A 26,548-nucleotide genomic window follows, 5' to 3' on the forward strand; every position below is an offset into this window, starting at 1 on the left:
CTCTGGTTCTCCAAGACCTAAGAACTTCCGTGTCCAAAAATCTGCTGGAAAAGTTCTTGCTACAGTTTTTTGGGATTGCCGTGGAGTAATCATGATTGATTTTTTGGATAAGGGTAGAGCAATAACCGGAGATTACTAAGTATTCGACATTACTGACCACTCTACGGAGATAAATTAAAGAGAAAAGACTCGGAAAGCTATCCAAAGGTGTTTGTTTTGCAGGACAACGCCCATGCACACAAATCTCATGTTTCCATGCAAAAAATTCGTGATTTAGGGTTTGAATTACTAGAACACCCCTCCTATTCACCAGATTTGGCTCCATCCAACCATCATCACTTTTCTCAACTGAAAAAAAGTTTAAAAGGTCGTAAATTTACTTCCAACGAGGAAGTAATAAAAGCTGTGGAGGTCTGGCTTGCAGAGCAAAAAGAAACATTTTTTTTTGAAGGTCTACAGACCTAGTAAAGGTATGACAAGGTAGTCGAGTTACCCTGCATTTGACAATATTTCCACCAAAGTATGAATCTGTATTCCTCCATCGAATAATTGGGCAAAAATCATAAATCACCCGAAGAGGAATTTTCCGAATTTCGAGTGGAATCTTCGGACAGTAATAATTATGACCTAACAGTCGTTCCATTCAACTTAATGAAATATTCCTTGGAGCGGACAGAATTAAAAATGAACCAGCGTCAGAAAGTGACACGAGAATGCGAGCAGCCTGAAATATGGTCGCATTATACGGACGTGCGAGAGACTCGTGGCTCTGGGATTTCTGAAAAAATCACGTGGAAGAAAGTCAGAGATTCATCTCGGGAACTGCCTCTCTCATATTTGAATACTAATTAAGGATCTATCACGGATAAATTAATATGATAAAAGGTCGAGGAAGGAGCTTTTTGACGCTTGTTCGGATTAATAACTTTTAACGTTCACCCATCCACGTCCCGAACTAGCCAGACGCCGCTTTGGCAAAAAAAATCTCCAATATTTCCCGAAATATTTCATCTGCACGTATAAAAGCACTAAATCTACCATAAACCGTAACTCCCCAAGTCCCAAATCTAACCTCCAACCCCCGAAGGAACTAATTGAAGGGCGAAAGAATACGACCAGATTGCGAATACCGCAAAGCGTATGTCCGTCCTTTGGAGAGCGGAAGAGAGGGTGCCTCCGATATAATACCAGGCGTCTACACCGCCAACAACACCACCCCGGCAATACACACACATACAATCACTGGAATAGCACGCTCCTTGACTTTGCACACCCCATAATTCATAATAAATGGGACAAACGATTAAGTCGGCGCAAGGTACCCTGAAGAGGGATCACGAATAGGCCGTAACGTCGCGCTCTGCTCGATTCATACGTCGCGCGTTCGTGTGTGCTTAAGAGGAAGTGACGGATGGCATCACTGATGGAAAAATAGACGCGAGATGTTTTGTTTCATTATTGCGGGATTTAAACTGCGAAGGGGGGTGAGATAATGAGATTGTAACACTGAAATTTTCGTCATTTTGGGGTATTAACACACTGCTCAACAATTGATACGGATACGGATACTCAACATATTCTCCTCTTAATTGGATACATTTATTACAGCGAACCTGCAACGTCTCTCTAGATCTTTCAAAAGAATGTTTCTTCTTGCTCTGCAAACCAGACCTCCACAGCTTTTATTATCTCCTCGTTGGAAGAAAATTTACGACATTTTAAACTTTTTTTCAGTTAAGGAAAGAGATGATAGTCGGATGGAGCCAAATCTGGTGAATAAGGGGGGTGTCGTAGTAATTCAAACCCCAAATCACGAATTTTTTGCATGGCAATATGAGATTTGTGTGCAGGGGCGTTGTCCTTCAAAAACAAAACACCTTTAGATAGCTTTCCGTGTCTTTTAACATCAATTTTTTCCCGTAGAGTGGTCAGTAATGTCGAATAGTAATCTCCGGTTATTGTTCTACCCCTATCCAAAAAATCAATCATGATTACTTCCCAAAAAACTGAAGCAAGAACTTTTCCAGCAGATTTTTGGACACGAAACTTCTTAGTTCTTGGAGAACCAGAGTGTAAGCATTCCATCGATTGTTGCTTTGTTTCTGGATCGTAGAAATGTACCCAAGTCTCATCCATAGTAACAATTCGGTTTAAGAAGTCTACATCGTTTTCAAATCGAGCGCAGATCGAACGCGATGCTTCTACCCTTGCACGCTCTTGATCAACATTAAAACATTTGGGGATCCATTTTGCAGCAATTTTTCTCATGTCCAAATTGACTATATGATGAACGCGTTCGTATGAAATATTCAGTGCTTCAGATATTCGTTTCAACTCAATTCGACGGTCTGATAAAATCATGTCATGAACTGCATCGATATTTTCGGGGACTGACACAGAAACTGGCCTTCCCGATCGGTCATCATCTTCAATGGAAAATTTACCTCTTTTGAAGCTTGCAGTCCAATTTTTAACGGTCGCATACAAATGACATTGATCACCAAGGGTATTAAGCATATCTTGGTAAATCTGCTTACCTCTTAACCCTTAACTACAGGTACTTGATGATGGCTCGATACTCCAATTTTTCGAATTTCACAATTTCGGTGGACATCTTCTTTCTTTTAATTTATTGCGTAACTCTGGTTTACTTTTTCGACGTCAAACTTCACACTGACACTTCTAATGAGTTATTGTTCGTTGCTATGGTAACGCAATATTTTTTTTATGCATGGAACTGGTCTAGACTAACTGGATATCAATACATCCTCGTATTAGAGATGTTTCTGACATTTCTCGACAGTCAAGCGTTGCAACCAGCCCTTTTTTTTAAAACCCTTCACGTGGCCTCTATTACCCCGAGTGCCACATGCGATTAGGGCTAGTCGTGAAGGTATGGAGCGTAAAAATCCGTGGATTGCGATGGGGCATATCAGATCGGCGTCAAATCAGCACACAATGGAATTATAAACACTCTTTTTCCCCGAACCGATGGGATGATGCCCGACTTGTCTGCGATCTGATTCCGATCTTCTGATAAGATCTGTCCGGAGAGGGATCCAAAGAAAGCGAAATGACTTCGGGACCACGGCCGTACCTATACCAAGATCTTATCTGAGCTGATGTCTTTTCATATTATTAGAATGTTTACATGGCAGATTTACTTTGACGCAGCTTCGTTGAGGTCGAAGAAAGAGATCGGGATGATATGTGACACGGATTGTGTTAGATTGGGGTAGACAATCCGGACAAACAAGAATCGGGATAATGTTAATCTTCTCTGTCCAATCATCGAATGAAAAACGAAGAATAGGGTAATTTTCGATGGTTCCCCATTCGTTTCAGCAAGGCAATGACGTTAAGGTAAGAGTAGGAGCATATGAATCAGTGTATTCTATGTGATTTAATGGAGACATCGAAAGTTATGGAAGTTCCTTGTTAGCTATTGAACTGTAACGACTATTCACTGATGTATACATTAATTTTTTCCCGAATTATTATCGAACAAAACGAATTCCCCCGATAACATCGAGAAATTCCCGAAAAAACCGAGTAATTACTTTCGCTTGTCCCATTTCCGAAAACGGCGCTTACCATAATTTTAAGGCTAACCCAGTTACCGGGCAACGAATGAATAAATCATCTCGTTCACTGTTCGATTTTCAAGAGGGCAAAAACTCCAGAAACAAGTATAACATCCGATCCATATAAGCTACCGTATATACAATTAGTTTGGCCATAGGTATGGATTCTTCTGTCATCTGTCACATGTCAATCAATTTCTGCGCTCGGACCACCCAGGTGACCGAGATGCAGAGGCAGGTATTTTACCGCCTGCAAACAATACGTCAATAGGCATTTCGCATTACGAGAGGACGACTTGAGATTCGAGGCACAGATCTCGAAGATGATCGCATCGCTATCCCGAGTTGGAATACCCGAGGGATTTGTCAGAATTGTATGGAGAATGGATCGAGATATGGCTTGTAATTAACGCCAACCGCATTTATCGTCTTTCTTAAATATAGTCGAATTTTGCACTGGGAAATGTGTGGATGCTTTTCACCTTGTACGAGGATGTATTGATATCTAGTTAGCCTAGACCAATATTGCGTTACCATAGAAACGGACAATAACTCGTTAGAAGTGTCAGTGTGAAGTTTGAGGTCTAAAAAGTAAACCAGGGTTACGCAATGAATTAAAAGAAAGAAGATGTCCACCGACATTGTGAAAATCGAAAAATTGGATTATCGAGCCATCATCAAGTACCTGTATTTAAATGGGAAGAGGTACGCAGATTTACGAATTACGAAGATATGTTTAATACCCTTGGTGATCAATGTCCTTCGTATGCGACCGTGAAAAATTGGACTGCAAGCTTCAAAAGAGGTAAATTTTCCATTGAAGATGATAACCGATCGGGAAGGCCAGTTTCTGTGTCAGTCCCCGAAAATATCGATGCAGTTCATGACATGATTTCATCAGACCGTCGAATAGGGCTGAAACGGATATCTGAAGCACTGAATATTTCATACGAACGTGTTCATCGTATAGTTCACGTCAATTTGGACATGAGAAAAATTGCTGCAAAATGGATCCATAAATGTTTGAATGTTGATCAAAAGCATGCAAGGGTAGAAGCATCGCGTTCGATCTGTGCTCGATTTTAAAACGATGTAGACTTCTCAAACCGAATTGTTACTATGGATGAGACTTGGGTACATTTCTACGATCCAGAAACAAAGCAACAATAGATAGAATGGCGACACTCTGGTTCTCCAAGACCTAAGAAGTTTCGTGTCCAAAAATCTGCTGGAAAAATTTTTTCTTCAGTTCTTTGGGATTGCCATTGCGTAATCATGATTGATTTTTTGGATAAAGGTCGAACAATATCCGGATATTACCGTTAGACATTACTGACTACTCCACGGGAAAAAATTAAAGAGAAAAGACGCGGAAAGCTATCCAAAGATGTTTTGTCTTTGCAGGACAACGTCCCTGCATATAAATCTCATGTTGTCATGCTAAAAATTCGTGATATAGGGTTTGAATTACTAGAACACCTCCCTTATTTGCCAGATTTGGCTCCATCCGACTATCATCTCTTTCCTCAACTCAAAAGAAGTTGTAAATTTTCTTCCAACAAGGAGGTAATAAAAGTTGTGGAGGTCTGGTATGCAGAGCATGAAGAAACATTTTTTTTTAAAGAACTAGAGATGTTGCAGGTTCGCTGTAATAAATGTATCCAAGGAGGAGAATATGTTGAGTATAGTAGGCTAAGAATTTTTCAATATATCCTCGCATTACGTGGAAAACTTTGGAATTTGAAGCGGAGTGGGGGTTTTAAGGGTTGGTCCAGAAATAAGTATATACCGGAAAAGAAATTATTCCGTTCATTTACGGAATAAATGAAAAACCTCGATCAAGAATTAGCCGCTCGCAGGACGTGTATACAAAAGCAACCATAAGTGGTTCGCGTACTTTGATCTCGAAATACACTTAGTGCCCGCTGGGAGAAGAAGGGGCGTTTATTACAGGGGTGGAGCGATAATATCTCAGGGAAAGTGGGAAATAAGTAAAACTCTCATATTTTCATTTCGCCCCATGCGACGCGGAAAGCGTGGGGTGTTTTCAAGTTAATCGACAACATATGCCTGAATCCCACGAAACCTCGTGTCGATTTTTTTTTTCTATTCGGGAAATAACTTACGCGCGTACATTCCTTCGTTTCCGGTCGCTAACAGTGGCCGATTGGAGCAAATAATAATCAAAATGATCTTTATTGGTTTGATACAAAATGGGAAGAAAGATTCACTGAATACTTCCTTGGGAAGAGGGTATACAGTAAAGGAAAAGTTGCGATAACAGATTCCATGGCGAAAACTATAGATAAGTTTGTTTTTCCGAGAAGCATCTACTTAGATACAACCTCCTACAAAGATGGCACCTGAAAAGCATAGAAAGCAGAAAACTGACAGGGCATAGGAGAGAAAGGCAATTTAAAATTGTGTAATCTTTAGGAAGATCTAGCTAAGCAGCTCAAGTAGTCCTTCGATTTCCCACCCTGTTGAAATATTTTATGGCCAAGAGAAGGTGTGAAGCGTAGCTCATTCAAACTTAAGCTAAGCTTGACCAAAAATGAAACATATTTTTTTAAAGGGACAAAACACCTTTGGATAGTTTTCCGCGTCTTTTCTCTTTAATTTTTTCCCGTAGAGTGGTCAGTAATGTCGAATAGTAATCTCCGATTATTGTTCTACCCTTATCCAAAAAATCAATCATGATTACTCCATGGCAATCCCAAAATACTGAAGAAAGAACTTTTCCAGTAGATTTTTATAGACACGAAACTTCTTAGGTCTTGGAGAACCAGAGTGTCGGCATTCCATCGATTGTTGCTTTGTTTCTGGATCGTAAAAATGTACCCAAGTCTCATCCATAGTAACAATTCGGTTTGAGAAGTCTACATCGTTTTCAAATCTAGCACAGATCGAACGCGATGCTTCTACCCTTGCACGCTTTTGATCAACATTCAAACATTTGGGGATCCATTTTGCAGCAATTTTCCTCATGGCCAAATTGACGTGAACTATGATGAAGGCGTCTAGGCTAACTAGATATCAATATACATCCTCTTAATCTAACATATTCAACGCGGTAAAAAACAAGGTTTTCGTATGAAATTCAGATCGATATGAACAGAATATTATGGACTGATGTCTAACCTTGGGGGATCCATTTTGCAGCAATTTTTCTCATGTCCAAATTGACTTGAACTATATGATGAACGCGTTCGTATGAAATATTCAGTGCTTCAGATATCCGTTTTAGTCCAATTCGACGGTCTAATAAAATCATGTCATGAACTGCATCGATATTTTCGGGGACTGACACAAAGAAACTGCTTCCAATGCCATATTAACCAAGGAATTATGTTCCTCTAGGATTCAATTCCATAGATTCAAGAATCGAGCCCAGAAATGGAAAAACAAGACGCTTGTTAAAAGGGCACAAAGTAAATCTACGTTTGAAGCGTAGACTTCACTTTGTAATATTTTTCAGCTTGCTACAACCCAGACTCTTCAAAAGCTTCAGTTTATGAACATTTTCGACAAATAATAGAGAAAAATTCGAGTACGTTGATGAAAAAATATCGATCTTTGCAATTTCAGACATCGCACTTCGTATAATTTTAGACAAAATTCAGAAACCTACCTACTTTATGACTGATCATTCGTAAATAATACGCCGTCTGAAAGCGTCTCACCCAGGCCATAATTTTCGAGCCATAATTAACTGTTGGCTCTTAATGGGCATCCGATCTATTAGCAAGCTTCCACACGCCTACAGTTCAGCCCATTTAGCTTCCTCCAGGTACCATACGCAGAAATGACCAGTTGCTATATCGGAAAATTATTCCGTTTAGAAATAATCCAGGTAATGTGCGATCTACCAGGTTTTCTTGGGATAGGTTCACGAAAATCTGAAAATCTGCGACAGCAGGGCAGAAAAACTCCGAATTATCCTATGGTAAACTGTTCTGCATTGGCCAATTGAACAATCCCATCGGCGTTCAAGTTATCACTGTCTTAGGAACTCTTCTTCTTCTTTTATTGAGGTGAACAAAGTCATCTGAGATATTTTTCGAGATTTCGACGTTTTTTGAAAATTCGTGTCGACCGGCAGTTATAGTTAAAACGAGCACCAAAATGATAACGACGATTTACAACGATACAGTTGCATAACGCACGTTGAATTTCTCGCAATCGATCAGTTTAATTAGAAACCGAACTACGGACGGACCCCCGCGGGGCGCCAGACCACCACCCGCCGTTCCAGGATCCACAGAATGGACCTCTAAACCAGCACGCGTCCCCCAGCAATTAGGTGAATATGTTAATATGGCGCGCATTCCAAACATTGTTACTATTTATTGGTAAGGGTTAAGTGGACGGGATATATTGGGGGTTTATCCTATTTTTTCTAATGGCCCATTAAATCAACAAACGATTTTTCACGAGCTACGAAGGAAAGCACCGGAGGTCTCACGTGGCTCCTCATTGGATGCACCAAGTTGACAGTCTGTAAAAGCATGTGAGGAAATTAGACAGGGTTTTTTGGTAACGCGAGTTCGTCGTTAAGTACGAGGATATATTGAAAGATTTTTAGCCTACTATATAGAACCAAACAAAATTTCAATGTCAAAATATTTTATTACTCAACATATTCTCCTGTTAATTGGATACATTTATTACAGCGAACCTGCAACGTCCCTAGACCTTTCAAAAAAAATTTTTCTTCTTGCTCTGCAAACCAGACCTCCACAGCTTTTATTACCTCCTCGTTGGAAGAAAATTTACTACCTTTTAAACTTTTTTTCAGTTGAGGAAAGAGATGATAGTCGGATGGAGCCAAATCTGCTGAATAAGAGGGGTGTCTTAGTAATTCAAACCCTAAATCACGAATTTTTTGCATGACAACATAAGATTTTTGTGCAGGGGCGTTGTCCTGCGAAAACAAAACACCTTTGGATAGCTTTCCGCGTCTTTTCTCTTTAATTTTCTCCCGTAGATTGTTCAGTAATGTCGAATAGTAATCTCCGGTTATTGTTTTACCTTTATCCAAAAAATCAATGATGATTACTCCATGGCAATCCCAAAAAACTGTAGCAAGAACTTTTCCAGCAGATTTTTTGACACGAATCTTCTTAGGTCTTGGAGAACCAGAGTGTCGCCATTCCATCGATTGTTGCTTTGTTTCTAGATCGTAGAAATGTACCCAAGTCTCATCCATAGTAACAATTCGGTTTAAGAAGACTACATCGCTTTCAAATCGAGCACAGATCGAACGCGATGCTTCTACCCTTGCACGCTTTTGGTCAACATTCAAACATTTGGGGATCCATTTTGCAGCAATTTTTCTCATGTCCAAATTGACGTGAACTATATGATGCACGAGTTCGTATGAAACATTCAGTGCTTCAGATATCCGTTTTAGCCCAATTCGACGGTCTGATAAAATCATGTCATGAACTGCATCGATATTTTTGGGGACTGACACAGAAACTGGCCTTCCCGATCGGTCTTCATCTTCAATGGAAAATTTACCTCTTTTGAATCTTGCAATCCAATTTCACGGTCGCATATGAAGAACATTGATCACCAAGGGTATCAAGCATATCTTCGTAAATCTGCTTACCTTTTAACCCTTTTAAATTCAGGTACTTGATGATGGCTCTATATACTCCAATTTTTCGATTTTCACAATTTCGGTGGACATCTTCTCTCTTTTAATTTATTGCGTAACTCTGTTTTACTTTTTCGACCTCAAACTTCACACTGACACTTCTAATGAGTTATTGTTCGTTGCTATGGTAACTCGATATTTTTTTTTATGCATGGAACTGGTCTAGGCTAACTAGATATCAATGTATCCTCGTATTCCTTGTTTAAACGTGATTCTTAGCTTCTCTTGTACCATTTTCCAGGTAAACAGTCGAGTTAGCGTTTTGACAATCTGGCAGAAGGCTACACTGGGGGAGTGTCTCAACTTTGAAACTGTTCAAAAGTTCTTCAACAATGTAAGATCAAAAATTTCTCTCGTGGATGAGAACTATCAATTTTTTCTGATTTTCGACGTTACCTGGAAGTTCATGTGTAAGGATGGAGGTCCTTCTAGCTTATGAAAGCAACGACGTGGTGATGGATAATGAAGGTGATCTTCAAGGGTCAGTATTGTAACCAACGCTCTTCCTGCTTACTTATTAGCACTTCTCTTGGTTGGTAGAGACGAATGGGGTTCAGTTTGCATGCATGGGTTCTTGGATAAGCCTTTACTAACTTGGCTTATCCAAAAATAAATGTAACCTTCATTTGGAAAATGAGTGTGACGGTAGAGTGATGACAGATATTGTTATAGTGAGTAATATGCAGCTACTGCAAGTCTTTTCGTAGTTGGAGGAACTATAAGCTGAGCCCTAGGAAGAATCTTGACACACAAAAAAATCTGGTCTGTGGATGATATGAGTTCAAATGGTGTTCTCGTCCACTATATACGAGCTTGTCGTGTATTCTTCCCATTTCAAATGGTCAGTTTCCGTTGAAAGGCGCATCAGTATGCGTGGAAATTCGAAATGAGTAATATCCCCGGATAGAAAGGAATTTTCAATGTAGGCTGTTAATAAATTCGAAGACGAAGGTCCGAAAAAGTCCGGTCATAATGAATTTATGGTATAGGGGGAACGGGTCTCTCTCTCTCTCTATTTATCATAAATGAGAGATGTTGTCTCGGATTCCTCTTATTATTTATCGTTCTTGTAGCATTTCAATTTATTTACCTATGAACGTTGTTGGTTGAAGGTGAATGTTGCAAGACCTGCCCGGAGGATTTCTCAGGCTGTCAAAATGTCCCGAGTTATTGTTTGGTCCAAAATCGCCATCCCATCCCGTTTTTGCGAACGGACAAATGTGCCTGAAGAAAACGTGAATAACGTTGCGAAAACTTGAAATTGTTCTATTCAACGGGTCCTCAACACGAAAAGAGAAAAACAATATCAATCCTGTACCTTCTGGGTCATTTAATAATGTTGATGATTAAGGAAATTGAATTACGCGATTTCTACTGATATCTTAAAACCATTTTCATGATCAATTCTGAAGTCTCTTTGATTTTGAAGCCTACAAAATGGAGATACTTCAAGAGGCTTTAAAATTCATGGGAACTGGCAGTATATAAATATATTAAATGATATAAAGAACAGTGCATCCAATATTAATTAATTTAGAACAACATTTTTCTCTCTTCTCTGATTTAAGGTTAGGAAAATATCCTAATGAGATGGTCTATCTCTTCCCAGGCATCTTGTATCTAGTTTGATTATGAACTCAACTACCGGTTGATTTAATGGTGTGGCATAATCAGCATCAACAATCATATTCCTGAAAACCCTTAGAGTATTAATTTGGAATGACCAAAAGACGCGACAGACCAAAATATTGAATGAACGTTTCTTTACGTTTCAAGCCACGACCAGTTCATTGAGGCAAGTTTCGTATATGATATTTCATATGACAAAGTTGCTCCAAGGAATGCCGACTGGCGTCTAGATGTTTTGTCCGCTGGCTATCTCGACTCCTCATCTTTTACTGGTTCCCTTTTGTTTCAACATATTATTATGATTCTTGAATCCTGGAGCCACTATAATGTTTCGTGTTTTGCTCTTTTTTTGGGAGTATCGTATTCTGATCCACACCCCTAAATGCCTGCCAACGATCGAATTATCTGTACGTTATTAGTACAGAAACTACCCCAAATTTTTCATATTTTGAATATGAATGACGAATAAATATTGAATATTCTGAAGATTTTCTATATTCATGTTTCATATGGTATATAGGAAAAGGTAATAATTAGTTCTTGATTCTTCCTTCCCCTCTTTGTCTAATCTACAGGGTGATTTCTGACGAATAACCCATCAGATAGAGGGTAATAGAGGACCATAAGAAAACTGTGCACTCAAACATCATCAGTGTTTCTGGAAAATCATAGAATATTCAAATTTTTTTCAAAATTCTGGCTATTTTCATCTGTAGAAATTCAATTTTATCCATTCGAAAGGGAGTCAATCAATGATCGAATGCAGCACAGTCATGTATGCACTTTTTAAAGGCGAACCTAAAAGTTGAATGCCGCGCACCAGGCTGTATACATATTTATTACGAATCGATTCCAGTACCGTCGATATAAATGTTAACAATCTACCGAAAGCGCTTCTTGGGAAGGTGGAACAGACCAATAACCACTTATGTTTATTATAAATGTTCTTGCTCTCTGGCGCAAATGGCCTCTCACTACCAAACCACCGACCAGTAAACATTTTAGCCGGCATCATGAACAATTTGACCATTAAAGAACGATCCCCAATTACCGAAGAAAAACGTGACAAATACTGTTTTGATTGGATCCGATGGCCCGGATCATTGGCGGACGTCGCTAAGAAAAAAATTTGCCTGATCCAACGAACATCGATGGCATTTAAGACGAATGAATTCATGGGCAAAGAACCTACTTATCGCCTGCAAAAAGCTCCTGCTTTCCGCAAAGTACTTGATTGGCAGTTACACTCAGAACAAAGTCAACAGTTATAGAAATTATTATGTCATATTATGTAGGATCACATACTCAGAATACGTGCTCGATTTCGAAATGTTATATTGAATGAAGAGCATTCCTTTTACTCATATATAAATTCTGTATGGCAATGCTTTTCATAGGTATATTTTTTCAACTTGACCCCGTCTCCGTGATGATGCCTACGCCCCTGGGTGGCTGGCGCCATCTCCTCTCATTTTATTTCATTTTTCCAGTCCCGTATGACCAGAGATCAAATTTATCGGTCTACGTCATCGTAAAATAAAATCAAATTAATACGAAGCTTATCTGCCGATATGGAAAGGATATAAAAATCCGAAGAATGCTGTTTAGTGAGCATTTTGAATTTTGTGGGCAGTATATTGTGCTTCTATTGGGGTTTTATGTTTTAATATTTCAATAAAAATATCTATTTTGATAGGTCGGTGTCGACTTCATTAAGAAATGTTTATTATTTAACAAGGGTTGAATATGTGGCCTGTCTCGGGACAGTTTGATCATTTCTGGGTGGGGCACAGGTTTGTTTCTATTGGTCCATTTCGAGATGGGCTACTATACTAATTATCGTAAAGACTCTAAGAGTTAGACAGACCAACATAGACAATTCTTATGATAATATGATCTCAACACTTGAGACTTTAATATATTTATCGATTACTCTTTTCATATTTAATTGATATGATCGATAATTGATGAAAATCAATACCTATATACGTGTTTCCCTATAACAATAACATCTTCATAGTTTAATTAATGTTTTTCACAGTCAGACCGTATATACCCTGTGAAGTTTTCACAGAAATATGTTTGCTAGACGTTTTTTTTTGGAATTGTCAATTTTCATGAGGAGCCATTATCGACGTCACTATTCGTGAACTTCCCCCAAAGTCTCCCCCAAGCTCTACGCTCCTGGAATCGATAAAAAAGCAATACCAACAGCAAGCGTATTGTAAGGCTGTACCCCCAACAGAGCTGAGATGTTACAGACGTGGTGTGGGGAAATGATTCATTGTAACCAACTAAATAATATTGTATCAGTAGAGAAAGAAAAATGGACGGACCCTCAAAATCCATATTTTTCTGGAACCATAGGAACGTAACTGAATGGGGTTTACGTATTTCTTCATTTGGAAGAGAAAATTGAACAGACTCTACTCATTTTGGTTGAAATAAATTGTAGTGCTGAAATTTTCTAAAAAAAATCTCCTTCATTCTGCCAGAGAATCAGAATCACAGTGTAAGATCAGACTATATGTTGGAGGAAATTCATTTTCGAAATAGATTAACCATCCGGGAATAGTTAAATCCATTATTAAACCATTTAAGGACAAGCTGACGTCTATGATTCTTCTTCAGTTTTCAACAACCGCAAATCGAACAAGTTCTTTATCACTATCGGCATCGAGAGGGCAAAGAACTTGGCATAACTCTTAGTTTACCATCTCTGGAGAATCCGCGAATAAGTCAATACTTATCGCTGATCTTCATTCTGGACAGACTACCTTTCTTCGAAGGCTGAATGTTAATACATGTGCTGTCTTCAAAACATAATTCAAGATCATAATGTATAGTTAGAGTCCCATCTTTTTTTTTTCAATCTGAACAATGTTGCAAATCGATGCTGTTAGTCGATTAACCAGAGAAAAAAATTCAATATTATTTCCTGAATGACGGATGGGTATAGCGAAGCTGATAATTGTGAAAGCAGCGCAAGGATGTTTTAAGACTTTATTGTATGGTAATAATAATCACCAACTGCATCGCTTACTGCTCACAAAGGTGTTGGGTGTGAAGAAATTACCAGAAAGAACAGGTGTATCCGTTTCAAGTTGTCACAAGTTTAATTAATCGGTGTTTTCAGATCTCCAAGTGTAGGCGGTAGCGAATAACATCGCAGTAGGTTTTGTGGGGTGTTTCTTCCTATGGGACCACCAAACAATGTGGAAAATTCAATATTGGCCAAGCAACTGGCCGATATATATCGTAATTTTGTGTGAAAAGGCACTTTTTCAGATAAAGTCATTAGTATATGAACGTGCAACGTGCAAAAGCTTCACTTTCGTGAGAGCTGAGTTTTATCGAGGTTGTGAATACTAAATCTATCTTCCACCCGTGTCTAATGAATGCGCATCTCCTCCCCAACATCCAGCCTCTCTTATTTCCATATCCCATATTAATGTTTTTGTGGTGATCCATATTATCACCTGACAACCAAACGGTAATTAATACGGCATGGCCAGGCTGACATTCCTCGGATTCTGAACACGTTAAAATATGCCCAGAATGGTACCGGGACAGGTAGACTTGTCCCTTTATAAATATTCAAATTTAACCAGCCATAAATTTTAACAAAAAGTTATGCGCCTATTAAAAAGGACAACATATTAATCCTACAAATATATTTTTGATATTTTGTAGTATGTTGTTTTAATTTTATGTGCGCATTTGGAGTTTCTCATGGTTTATAAGTGTTCACTGAATATTTACCTGATCTGATACGGGTCCAATTGTCCAGCTTCTCTCAATGAGATGGATGAATACATCGCAGGATACTTTAGGGAACAATTTTTAAACGGGAATGATCCCAATCCATTAATTGTACCATGGAAACAATTCCTACATGGATATGGCTGATTTTTTGGACTTTATTCAATGAAATAAACACCCTTTTGAGCTAATCAACACTATCAATGTAGAGTACCCAAATAAAAAGAATTTGAATTGATGGGGCCAATATTTCGCAAAAATAAATGGTTCAATTGAAGAACTGAATCATATAATTTCCAACAACTATGAGTTTTCACCACTACTTCAGGTGTCTGAAGGTAATAGTGATGTTATATTCACCCTCATCGAGTTGCAAAATGTCAAACAACACTTCTTGGCTCACTGACCCATTGATGAAAATCTTTCTTGATTTCAAGGGAAATAAAATGCAGTTTTTAGATTCATTGTTTATTCAGAATAATTTCAAATTAAAATATTTATTATCGATTTGGGTTTACAAGATTTACAGAGATCCCTGATAGATATATATGTAGATATTTACATTAGAGTCATGTCCTTTGTACACTTCACAAAATATACCAATAACATCCAAAACAATCGAAATCGTCTCAGCTCTTCAATTGGAGATGAAACATTTCGAATCTTATGTTGATAGGAATTCAAATCGACGTTTTTTTTAAATTACATATGTACATCTATTTACAATAATTAACCATATAGACGAGCGGGGGAATTCAATGATCGGAATGAGAGCATTGCACTGATCATCAGCCGAAATTTTGGAATTGGTTCACGTGAGTACCTATAAACAATTTCAAACTTTTCCAAAATTATCACAGCTTTTGCTTGAAGTACATACAATTAAGGAGGATTCACGAATAACAGTCGATGGGTTTTTGGTCGGGATAACAAGGAAAATCTAATTGAATTTCGACTCCCATTCTATGTGGGAAAGATTTGATCAACCATCACAATAAATGAGTAAATATGATGCAGAATGAGTATGAAGAAAATTAATCGGATTGTTTAATTATAAGGGTAAAAAGTCACTCTCTGATTTAAGTATCAGAAAAATTGGGATAATTTCAGATGGGTAGTTTTTATTGCAACTCTGTTCTGGTATTTTTTTATTTCGAAATATACAGTGCCAGAGCCTTTAATTCGATTTACTCAATTTATTCCAAATTAGAGACTGGCACTAGGTACATTCTTGCAAGGGATTAAGTAGTTATAGATTTCAATCGAGTATCTGTATCAATTATATCTGAACCTCAACTCACAGGTTCTATTCAATCAAACTTTAGGTTTGATTGAATAGGTTAGGTATATGTCACTGCCATTTTTGACTACACCCTTGTATAGTCAAATCTCTTTGGTGGATACTTCAATGAACTTTTTCCCAAGTTGCAATAATACTTTTTTTACAAAACTCATTTTCATAAAGGAATTGAATTAATGTCAAATTAAAGATCTGAATCATATGAATAGCAATTAAGTTCTTAAATTTATTCTTGGATGAGCTTGGGCTAAAGAGATTCACTAATACTGAGAGGAAAATAGCAAGATATCAGTCACCCATATTCTGTATTTCATATTCATCAAAACCAGTGATTCTCGTTCAAAAACCAATGCATCAAGTTGATTCCTATAGGTGTATCTATCTATTCATGAACTCATTTATGTACGGTTGAGGTAACTTTTTACGAATTCTCGTCCCTCCTTATCACAAAATATAAATATGCTCTATACGCGTATGGTTCAGAATATACAGTCGTATTTACAGTCTTCTTGGAAGAAGGTTATCAACTATTGTCAGTAAGGCGGCGGTATGTTCCCGAAAGGACCCAGACCTGTTAGGGGATCGGGAGTCGAGGTGCCCTGTTGGTAGTTGGCGTACCACTCTCCAAGACCAGCGTTGTTGTTCAGTGGAGGATGCGCCACTTGCGGACTTGCAGCTATGGATATGCTCCCCACGGAGGACGTGTTGGATTCTTCCCCGTCGCTGTCGTAGCTCCTTGGAGATCTCCCGGACATACCGTGTACTTTCATGTGTTTCCTGAGGGAGGAGGGGTGGGTGTAGGATTTATCACAGCCTGCTACTCGACAATTGTAGGGTTTGTCGGAGGTATGCACGTGGGAATGCTTCTTCCTGTCGGAGGAGTTTGCGAATCTTCGATCGCAGCCGGAGAATTCGCATTTGAAGGGTTTTTCTCCTGGAAAGAAAAAAGAGTTGATTGAATGATGATAAACGGTCACAAAAATGAATCAAGAATTACTGGGGACGCGTTTGTTGTATCTTCTGTGAATAGCAAATCTTGTCGATGTGTACCAAAGGTTTTAATGTCATTTTAACCATTCCATGTCGAATTTGAAAGAAAAATCGTAGTCAGTAGTTTTTTCTGATTCATAACCGATACAATGTTGAAGTAGCCTCAAATTCTGGAATTTCAGAAAGTTTTGAGTCCATAGTACCTATATTTTGCTAGTTAAAGTGTCTACCATGATCAATAATGGATTTCAATCAAGCCTCGGCCACATAGATTCAACAATCCGGAATGTATCCATGTAATTCTGCCAATCCCAACAGAGTGACTCTCGATTATTGGCCTGTTCCTTTTTTTTATCGCATTTTGACGACTCCACCCCCTTAGATCCTAATCAGTAATCGGATCATCTATACGGTGTGCGACACCCCGAAGCCAAATTATGCGTTCCCAGCCTATTTGTTACATAATTTAAAACACCACGAGTCGCTAGTGGTCAGTCGCTTGACTGACACAAAGGCCCCCAGGTAGAAAAACATAAATTCGGGAACATTTGAAAGTCTACCACGATGTTCACATGTCATACCTATGCCCACTTCACAGAAAAGAAGAGAAAAAAATAGTAAATTTCGGTTTTATTATAGTTTGTTGTCGGATTTTGCCGCAGCGAGGGTCTATTCTTTCCTTTCTCTCCCATTCTTTTAACCTCATGCCATTATTCACCGATTTTTGGAACAGAGAGATCGTTGGCGCGGATGAAATTTGATAAATGATGGTGGTTCTCGAAATCCATAACCTCCCTAGTTAAAGACGGTCCTACGCGTCGTAAATTAGACCTGGTGGCATCCGAATGAGTCCTTTGATTTTATATTTTGTTTATAGGACGGATCCCCGGCTTCTATAAAATCAGGAGCGGTTATCAGATCCTTGGTCAACCTTGGAGTTAATTGGTTAGGATTCATCAGAACTAGAATTGCCCTGTTTTATGATAAACTATATGAATTCGTCAAGACCGAACGGTGAGATCGATGAAATTTTGAGATTTAATAGTAGAAGAGTTGCTCTTTCGGAATATGTATATTTGAAAAATTCCGAAAAAGATATGGTTACTTAAAACTTCGTCAAGAGTATCATAGTAGAGATCTGCATTGTCGGTAAAGCAAAAACGATTTGAAATGAAGTATCTCAAGAAATAATTGCTCTCATGTTCTATTATATCAACACGTTCATACAACCTATACGAGTACCGGAAATTTTGAAAAGGTCCATATCGAACCTGACTATCGAAGCTATGATCAAATTCGCTAGGATTTCTATTAAACCTTCGAATTGATCGATCATAGCGTTTAGAAACTCATCGAAAGAAGGCATTTTATCCGTTTTATTGTGTGATGAACATCGCAAAGCCCATTTGTCATCATTAAAAATCAGATTTCGGCTATTGTATAGGAGAACCTACCATTGTAGCACGTGTATCAGGTTTTTAGCTTGAAATCGATAGCAAAAATCTCCGGTACATTCACATCAATCATCGGAGAAAATAGATACGCAGATATATCAGTTCGTAATGAATAAATCTTGAAACAAATTCCTCGAAAGTCTTCTTTCTCTTGATCTCTGAGCATCTTCGTCAATTTTCTTTGTTGGACTGCGATTCGGAGAATTTACGATATCTGATCTTTTGCTACTATACCACTGCAGAAATCCTAGCCATATATCTTCATTATATTAATCCGTCATAAATCAGTTGGAAGGTGTTGAATAGATCCTTTCAAAAGGGATTAGACTTCGAGTTTGAAACTTTTGTATAACGGAACGAAAGTAGTTTGAAGGATTGTTTACCTTTTTTTTTGTATCATACCTATTTCTTCTTGATTCTCTAACGAATCCATCAATTTTTCCGAACCTCTTACTCACGGTGTTGATTCGCCGAGGAAGGCATCCTGAACATTCCGAAAATGTCCATCGGGAAATGAAATTGTCAGTTGTGAAGTGCCAATCATTGCCGAAAACAATTTAGTGGTCCGCCCAACGAATTATAACCTCGAATAGAAATTAAACTGACCCACCTCATCCGTGACGTTAGACATAAAAAATTAGGCTCGGACGTAAGTTGTTGTTCAACGGAGTTAATTTGAAAAATTTCAAGTCATACTCGGGACCATCAATATCGATCAACGTTGGCGAGACAGTCGATTCGGATAGGATAACAGTTTGGTGCCCTACGAATATTTTTGAGCGCACTTTTTTCTTCTTCAGCTCCGAGAATGACGAGATTCTCCTGAATTTTTTTATAGAGAAACCGTTGCAGCATTGTTGAATAGCTCTGAGGTCTTTTTGCGTAAGGTGCTCTCGAATTTTCCAAGTTAGAGACACGCAGTGTATAAATCCAGTAATAAAAGCTCAATTTTTCCCTTCTAGAAAGAGAAGGATCACCGTTCGTTGCATCGTCCGTCTCCCAGGACCATTATCGAGGTTCGAATCGCGCGTCTGACACATCCGCGAACAAAAAAAATCGAAACGAGTTTCCTCCGGAGAATACGAGGCGAGTGTAACAGAAATAATTTGTTGTCAAATTTGGTTTATTGGTTTATGTGAAATATGATTCGGTCGGACGTACAGTCTCGGGACTGGAGAATATCAAAATTTCACATGGGATAGTCTCTCGTGGACGAGCCGTAGTCGGAATACCGGCCGCGGCGTGGGTGAGGGAGACGCTTGACCCTTGACCTGCTGGTGCCTCTGCCCGAAAAGCTCCAAGCATTCTTTCGTGTAAACGGTTTCGTGCGTCCTCGCTGACGTCGGAAGAAAGTCCAAGACGATACTTGAGGAGAAAAATACTTTTGAAAAAATCGCGTTCGAAATCGTAGCCGGGGTTGTCTCCCATCCAGGTGCCGAACCGGCCCAACGCTTCTTGGATTTTCGATTGAAACTATCGATGAAAGCCAGAGCTATAAATTGGCTTCTAAATGAGGTTTTAAAGATTCTTGCATAAATTGATCGTAATCTGGGGAATACTTCTTAATTTTTGATGAATCTATAAAATTGTAGCTGTATTTTAATGTTTCTCTACTAGTTTTCAAGAGAAAAGCTCAATTCTGTACGAAGTGAGAACCAGAGAACAAATAAATGTCAGGAAATTAGATTTTACTATATCAACAGATTAACAAGTCATCAAGAATGTCACTAATAAACGATAAATTGGTTCTGAAATAACGTTTTGAAAGTTCTTGCAGGTTGAACGTCATCTGGCGATACTGCAGAAGACAAATTTTTCAATTCTACTTGAGTTACAATCAGGTTATGGGTCGGTTTTTTTCAAATAACGAAATTTTTTTTTTAATAAATGGCTATAACTCCGAATCTATTTGTTTCCGACCTTTTCTACCAAAGAAAAACAAAGTTTTTCGAGGACAAATTAGGATTACATTCTTCTATATGTTTCCGGTCAGGAAGCATCACAAACCATTAATTTCTCAACGTTTGGGGAGATTTCTTGAACATGTAATTTTTTCTTCTCGTAATCCATTCAATTTCAGTGAGGAAAAGACGTTTAGGTTGTGAATATGCATATAAGTAAACAGATGTGGCACAGATACAACTCCAGCTCCGACAATTGTTTATAGAAATAACATTAGTTGGGTGTAGAATTTCACGAGTGTTCCACTGGTTAACTGACACCTGTCAAATGTTCACTTAAAATGTGACTTGGACCGTAACTCCCAAAGTCGAAGGAACAACTCGGATAAGAATTTCAAGGCACGATGTAAATAATTATAGTTATGCGAGAATGTATTTCTAAATTGTTATAAATATTATTGCGTGAAACAATAATAATTCGTAATGGTTCGAAACGATAAACGAAAATATCACGTGGAAGTTTATTCAATAATGATAAGCGATTCTTCGGAGCAGATCCAATCAATTTTATATCCGCAGATGAGAGATTTCGATAAGGTATATACAGAATTTAAATCTACTACCACGGCTCCAAGACTAGACATCGATTTGTCAGCTCGAACAGGGAAGATGACGCAGAAGAAGAAGGAAGATGTATTGTTCTGTCAGCTGTCAAATACATAATGTGAAAAGCTTAAATCAGTTTCCGGCCTCCCAACATCTCCGCTTTGTTTGGGATGCTTGCAGCTATTATTTGTAAACAATCTCCCTCTTCCACAATGAACGCACAGCAATTATGTAACGTCGCAGTCGCTCCATAAAGTTTTTTCGATAACTTCCACCACCTTTCACGGGATAAACGAATTTTGTCTGATATCAGGATAGTTTCCCTGAAACTTTGGAATGCAGGCCACAAGAAACGTCTCTATCATTGTTCAGTTACCTACTCGAAAATCCATTATCGTGAATGCGCATTTCGGACGTGAAAAAAGGAGCTTCAAGGGAAAACTAATATTTCACGAGGCAGGCCTTGACTTCACGTCCCAACTCGGTGGCCAAATTTATCATCCCTTGTTCCTATGACAACTTTTATATTTTATTTTAGTTTGGGACCATTGTCATTTTACGAACCGTGCTTTGGCACCTTTATGCTAACGTCAAGTTATATTGGCACCGTAAATACGAATAGATGGTTCTTGAACGTTCGTTTCAATAGTGGGGTGGATCATCCAGTATGGTATTCCCGAACAGTCACAATTATATCCGGTTAAGATCGTATTAGGAAAGAGATTTAGGAGGGTGATCATCAGTGTCGATGTTATGGAATTTTGAAGCTTAATGTGTCTAAACGTATATACCAAAAATGATTTCCAGGTTGATCATACATCAAGTATATAATTGAATATGGTTGCGAAAATATTTGAGGGGTTCAGCCTTTTCTAAAAGCCTGCTGAAGCCCCCTAAAGATGGCACTTCAAAAGCAGGGTATGGATCAGAAGAAATATTGTCATATTCTTGCAGAATCTAAGGCACTTATACTTGACAGATTGTAAAAATTCGGAAAATAAGCACAAACCGATTAAAAAGATCGCTGAAGCACAGAATATTAACCTTCTTCATTCATTATGCTAGTTATATGAAATTCAACAGAATGTAAGTTTTTCCAGATTATCATGGATTTCCTTTTGGCTGTTCATGCGCCTACTTTATAATCAGTGATTATTTTTTGCCATAAACAGAAAGTATTTGCGAAATTCAAGAAATACCGACACTAATATGATATTGATGTTAATTTCATAAATGTCTCAGCATTCTTGTATTGGAGATTTGGCGTTTGCACTCTGTTATATGCAGTTCCCTCATCTAAGCTTTTCTCGAGAGTTAATGTTCGTCATAAATATGCATGTTCATTGCTCAGTTTTCCCAGACTGTTGTAGTTACAGCATAGATTAAAACACCACCGGTACTCGACGACAAACAAATTGATTTACTGCAATTATGAATTTCATTTCCCATTATTCAAGCAGTATCGCCATCAGTAACTGTCCGAGCAGTTGGAGTCTGAGATCGGCCGGATTTTCTCTAGAAATCTCACTCTATCTATACGTCCCGGAGGATGTTTACCTTTAGAATTTGACGTAATAAATTAGGTTCCGAATTTTATTGGTCCACCTTTGGATTTTTTCTCCGTTCGTCTTGCCTCGCGATCCATTAAAATGATTTATTGGGGTTCTCTCAAGGTTAATGACTTCACAGTCGATAGGTTTGTTAGTTTTTATTAGTTTTCGATGAGGCGAGGTTGTTCAAGACAGCTTTTGTTTGGCGAATGTCCTCACACGGGACATTTGCAGCGTCCATATCACCTATAGGACCTCAGAGCGTTCAGAAAAATTGGTTGTTAAGCAGGCAATGGAATTTCACTAAGCTAAGCCTACGTCTAGACACATATTACTATGATTCTCATATCTCTGAAGGATTAAGCCTTATTGCAGACCCTTCTCGGTTTTTGGGCTGCATCAAAGCTACATTAGATCCCGGAGATTCTGCAATCTACCAAACGCTGGGAATCGAAGAAAAAATTCTCATTTTCTGGCCGTAGCGTCGTCGGGCATGGATGCCTCGACGCAGGCATGGAAAAGCATAAATACACACCAGCAATATGTCATACTCCTTTCGAAATAGTAACGAGTTATTACAATATAAATCGGCCGTGCCACAGAGCATAATTAATGAATGCAGTTTCCATGAAATGCTACTCTTGTTTATGGACGTGTGGCCTTTGCAGTCAGCCGTTTTAGCCAGGCTAAATCGTATTATGTCCTGTCTTCGCCGCTAAGATTTAAATCTATGGGTCGGGATGAGTTTATGGGATACGCGATTTTTTTTTCTCCGCCATGGTCGATGACTCCTCTCGATCCAGCGATGGTCGAAATGGAAATCGGAGTTTTGGCTCGTATATGGGAGGTTTGAGTCCATATTGGAAAAAATGATTGAATGGATGGGGAATTTTACAACTTCTCCAATGTCAAAGTTATTACTTAAACATAACTGATATCATTAGGGCAATTTCCCAAAAAAAACTCATCCTACTGTCTCTAAAAAACTTCATCGAGTCGACAGGAATCTCGTAGAGGGGCCCGCCCTAATCCTAATCCGTCCCTGCATGATAATGTGTTTATAGTGCGAGGTTTTGTGTTGTGAAAGCTCGAAAGAATCGTTTATAGCCGACTTCCCCGTTTCACCAAGAGGGGTAGAGAATGTAACCGACAGGGTATGATATAGAATGGAGGATTACGCAGTCCTATAAACTTAATCGCTTTATTTTCTATGTACGCAAGGTCGAAATCCGAGTAGATTTTCCGTCATGGATGACGCCAGCTGTTTAGATACAATGTTTCATTCCGCCATCTTGTATCGGCGACCTTTTTGTCGGATATATAGGGTTGTCTGCAGATAATCAGCTGAGATTAGCGGATTAATGGATGGACCGTGAGCGCATTTATAGCTGTAATTCAATATGGCCACTATTTTGTGCGTGTGCAAGTATCAATGAATTTTGATGCGTGAAAAATAGTAGTATCAATGAGGATTAAAAGGTATATTCCTGATTTCAGATGATCGAAGAATCGGGAAATACAGTAGGTTGCCAAATTATTAGGGACAGTACTAGTTTTCTGTAATTTTCAAGTTTAAATTAATTTTATGAGCAAATAATTGATGTTAGGTATTGTAACTTCTTCTTTATTCATTGGAGGTTTTTACTAGGACAGGAAAACAACATATTCCATAGTCAAACGTTTTTATTTTTCCATAAACAATGATGACGAATAATAACTGAAAAAAATCTAATATTTGGTAATGCCGCCTTTGGCTGCAATTAAGGCTTCCAGACGTCGGGGCATGCTCTCAATACAAATTTTTGCATTTTGCTGTATTTTGGGGTTGTGATGCCACACCCTAATAAGGGTTTCAATCAGTTGCCGCATGGTGGTGATGACTTCTTTGGCAACCTCACGTTTCGTGAGTTCCCAAAGGTTTTCAATGGGGTTCATATCTGGTGAATTCCCCGGCCAGGGCAAAACCTTCACGTTCTTGGCGGCCAGAAATGCGGTTACACTCCTGGCTTTATGGCACGGTGCTGAGTCGTGCATAAACACGTATTCCTCATCATCAGGAAACCATTCAGCAACCTGTGGTAAGAGCCGACTTTCAAGCACTCGCCTGTACTGGTCCTGCCTCATGGTCCCTTCGACGATGTAGAGACGTCCCATACCCTTGGCTGAGATCACAGACCACACCATGATGCTAACAGGGTGTTTAACCCTCTCTACAAGGCAGTCCGGGTGGAACTGCTCCCCTGGGCGTCGGCGGACGAATGAGCTCTTATCAACCAAAATTTGAAAAGTCGACTCATCAGAAAAGCATACCTGTGAAATATTATTATTACTACTTAAACACTATTGAGGAATACCACAAATTAATTGAAATCATAATTACTCGACTCCAATCCGTAACTGTCATATTTCGGTGTTGTCTGGCCCATTGCAGTCGCTTTTTCTTCATTGCCTCTGTGAGGCGTGGTTTTTTGGTTGGACGATGACCGATCAGGTTCTCTTCGGCCAAGCGCCTCTGGACTGTCCTTTTGGAAATGTTGATGCCCTCGTCGTTCATCATTGTAGTCAGCCGAGCCACACTCTTTTTGCGATTTTGGAGACAGATGTCCCTGATTTTGCGGTCAGTACGAGGAGTGGTGATTCTTTTTCTGCCACATCTACCGATTCGGACCGATTCAAGTGGCAGGTTTCTTTCGGTTTTTATATTGATTCGGTTGACCACTGACTTCGAAACACCTGTAAGTGATGCTATCTTTCTCTGAGAATATGTAGAGTGAAGAAGCAAGGTCTGTATCTCTCTAGATTTTCCTGGGGATATGTCTGAAGACTTGCCCATACTGAAAATATAAAATTTTGAGGTTATCATGGCACATTGTTCAGCATGCTGAAATTACCACAATATATTTAGCAGAACCAATAAATTAAGAAACGATACTTACGCTCAGATAATCCTGGACTGAAAAAACTCACAAGAAACGATTTTGAAAACCAATAATCAAGCTTACTCTAACAACCGTTTTCACCGAATGATAGGGAAACGTGTTATACCCTCAATTTTTTGACATATAAGACCCACTACCAGTGTTACCACCTTTAAAAACAAATTATAACTAAATCGCAAAGAAAATCACGAAGGAAAAGCATATTGTGATCAATTCATTTACACGGAAAATCAATTTGAACTTGAAAAACACAAAAATCCAGTACTGTCCCTAATAATTTGGCAACCTACTGTATATGTGTATATTTATACAGGCTCTAAACTGGAAAGCGCGGGTGCATATTCCCCGAACATGGTAGCTCGATATCAAATTTCACCTGAAATTTAGAATTGTTACCTGACGTGGTGTTTTATACGTTGGAGATGGATCGGGACGATAAGGACGGGAATGTTCTCTACATGTAGGCGTTAAATGGAGACGATACAAAAGAGTTTGTTTTATGTGGAAGCTGAAAGAGACATTTTGATCGGGAGACGGTGTACAAAACGGCCGTTTTATGTGTCCTTCTCTCTAATCGACAGTTTATTCGATGGTCCTTGAGTTATAGATATCGTGTAGGTACGAGCGGAGAAATTAGATACCGGTTAACAGTGTTTAGTCAGGGCGTAATTGATATATCATCCGAAAAAGTGATATTAACGAGGAGAAATTGGATATCACAATAATATTTGATAATTTAGAGAAAAGGCAACTCAAATAAACAGGAGAATAGCTAGGGTTTCCTTTGCAATATCTAATGTTTTCATTGGACTGAAAGGTATAAAAATCGTTAGAAGAGTTCACTCACGATTCAATCTGATAATTTGTGATTTCAGATTCGTACGAATTATACAGAAATATCCACTTAGAATCCCAATCATCTAAAGCCAATATTATGGTTCTATTTTTTGTTTCCATGAGTCCCAAACGAGAAAAATGACGAAATTATTCAAAGCGGATACGGGCAATCAAATGAGGTAGGTACCTGATCGCCAGAATTCAGCATCATGATACTTTGGGATATTTGTAAAAAAAAAAAAACACTCACCCATATACAATATAATGGCAATTTATTTGAGATGGGCGTTTCGTGAAACCGAAGTGGCATCAGGTTTCATTAGTTGAGGTTTGT

At 38.7% G+C, this 26,548-nt stretch overlaps 2 protein-coding genes across 3 annotated transcripts in view; one reads left to right on the forward strand and one right to left on the reverse strand.

Annotated features, from left to right (window-relative positions):
- The window catches only part of LOC123310734 (pickpocket protein 28-like), a 103,016-nt gene that overhangs the window by 30,520 nt on the left and 45,948 nt on the right, over positions 1-26,548 (forward strand). The window lies entirely within an intron of this gene.
- The window catches only part of LOC123310717 (pair-rule protein odd-paired-like), a 28,073-nt gene continuing 16,625 nt past the window's right edge, over positions 15,101-26,548 (reverse strand). Inside the window, exon 2 of one of the 2 annotated variants that reach the window (XM_044894345.1) lies at positions 15,101-16,871. In XM_044894345.1, the coding sequence (XP_044750280.1) occupies positions 16,471-16,871 (401 nt within the window). In that variant the 3' untranslated portion in view covers positions 15,101-16,470. The remainder of the gene's footprint in view (positions 16,872-26,548) is intronic. The other variant, XM_044894346.1, reaches the window with a different exon arrangement.

The sequence above is a fragment of the Coccinella septempunctata genome, chromosome 4, assembly GCF_907165205.1.
Source record: "Coccinella septempunctata chromosome 4, icCocSept1.1, whole genome shotgun sequence".
Classification (NCBI taxonomy): Eukaryota; Metazoa; Arthropoda; class Insecta; order Coleoptera; family Coccinellidae; genus Coccinella; species Coccinella septempunctata.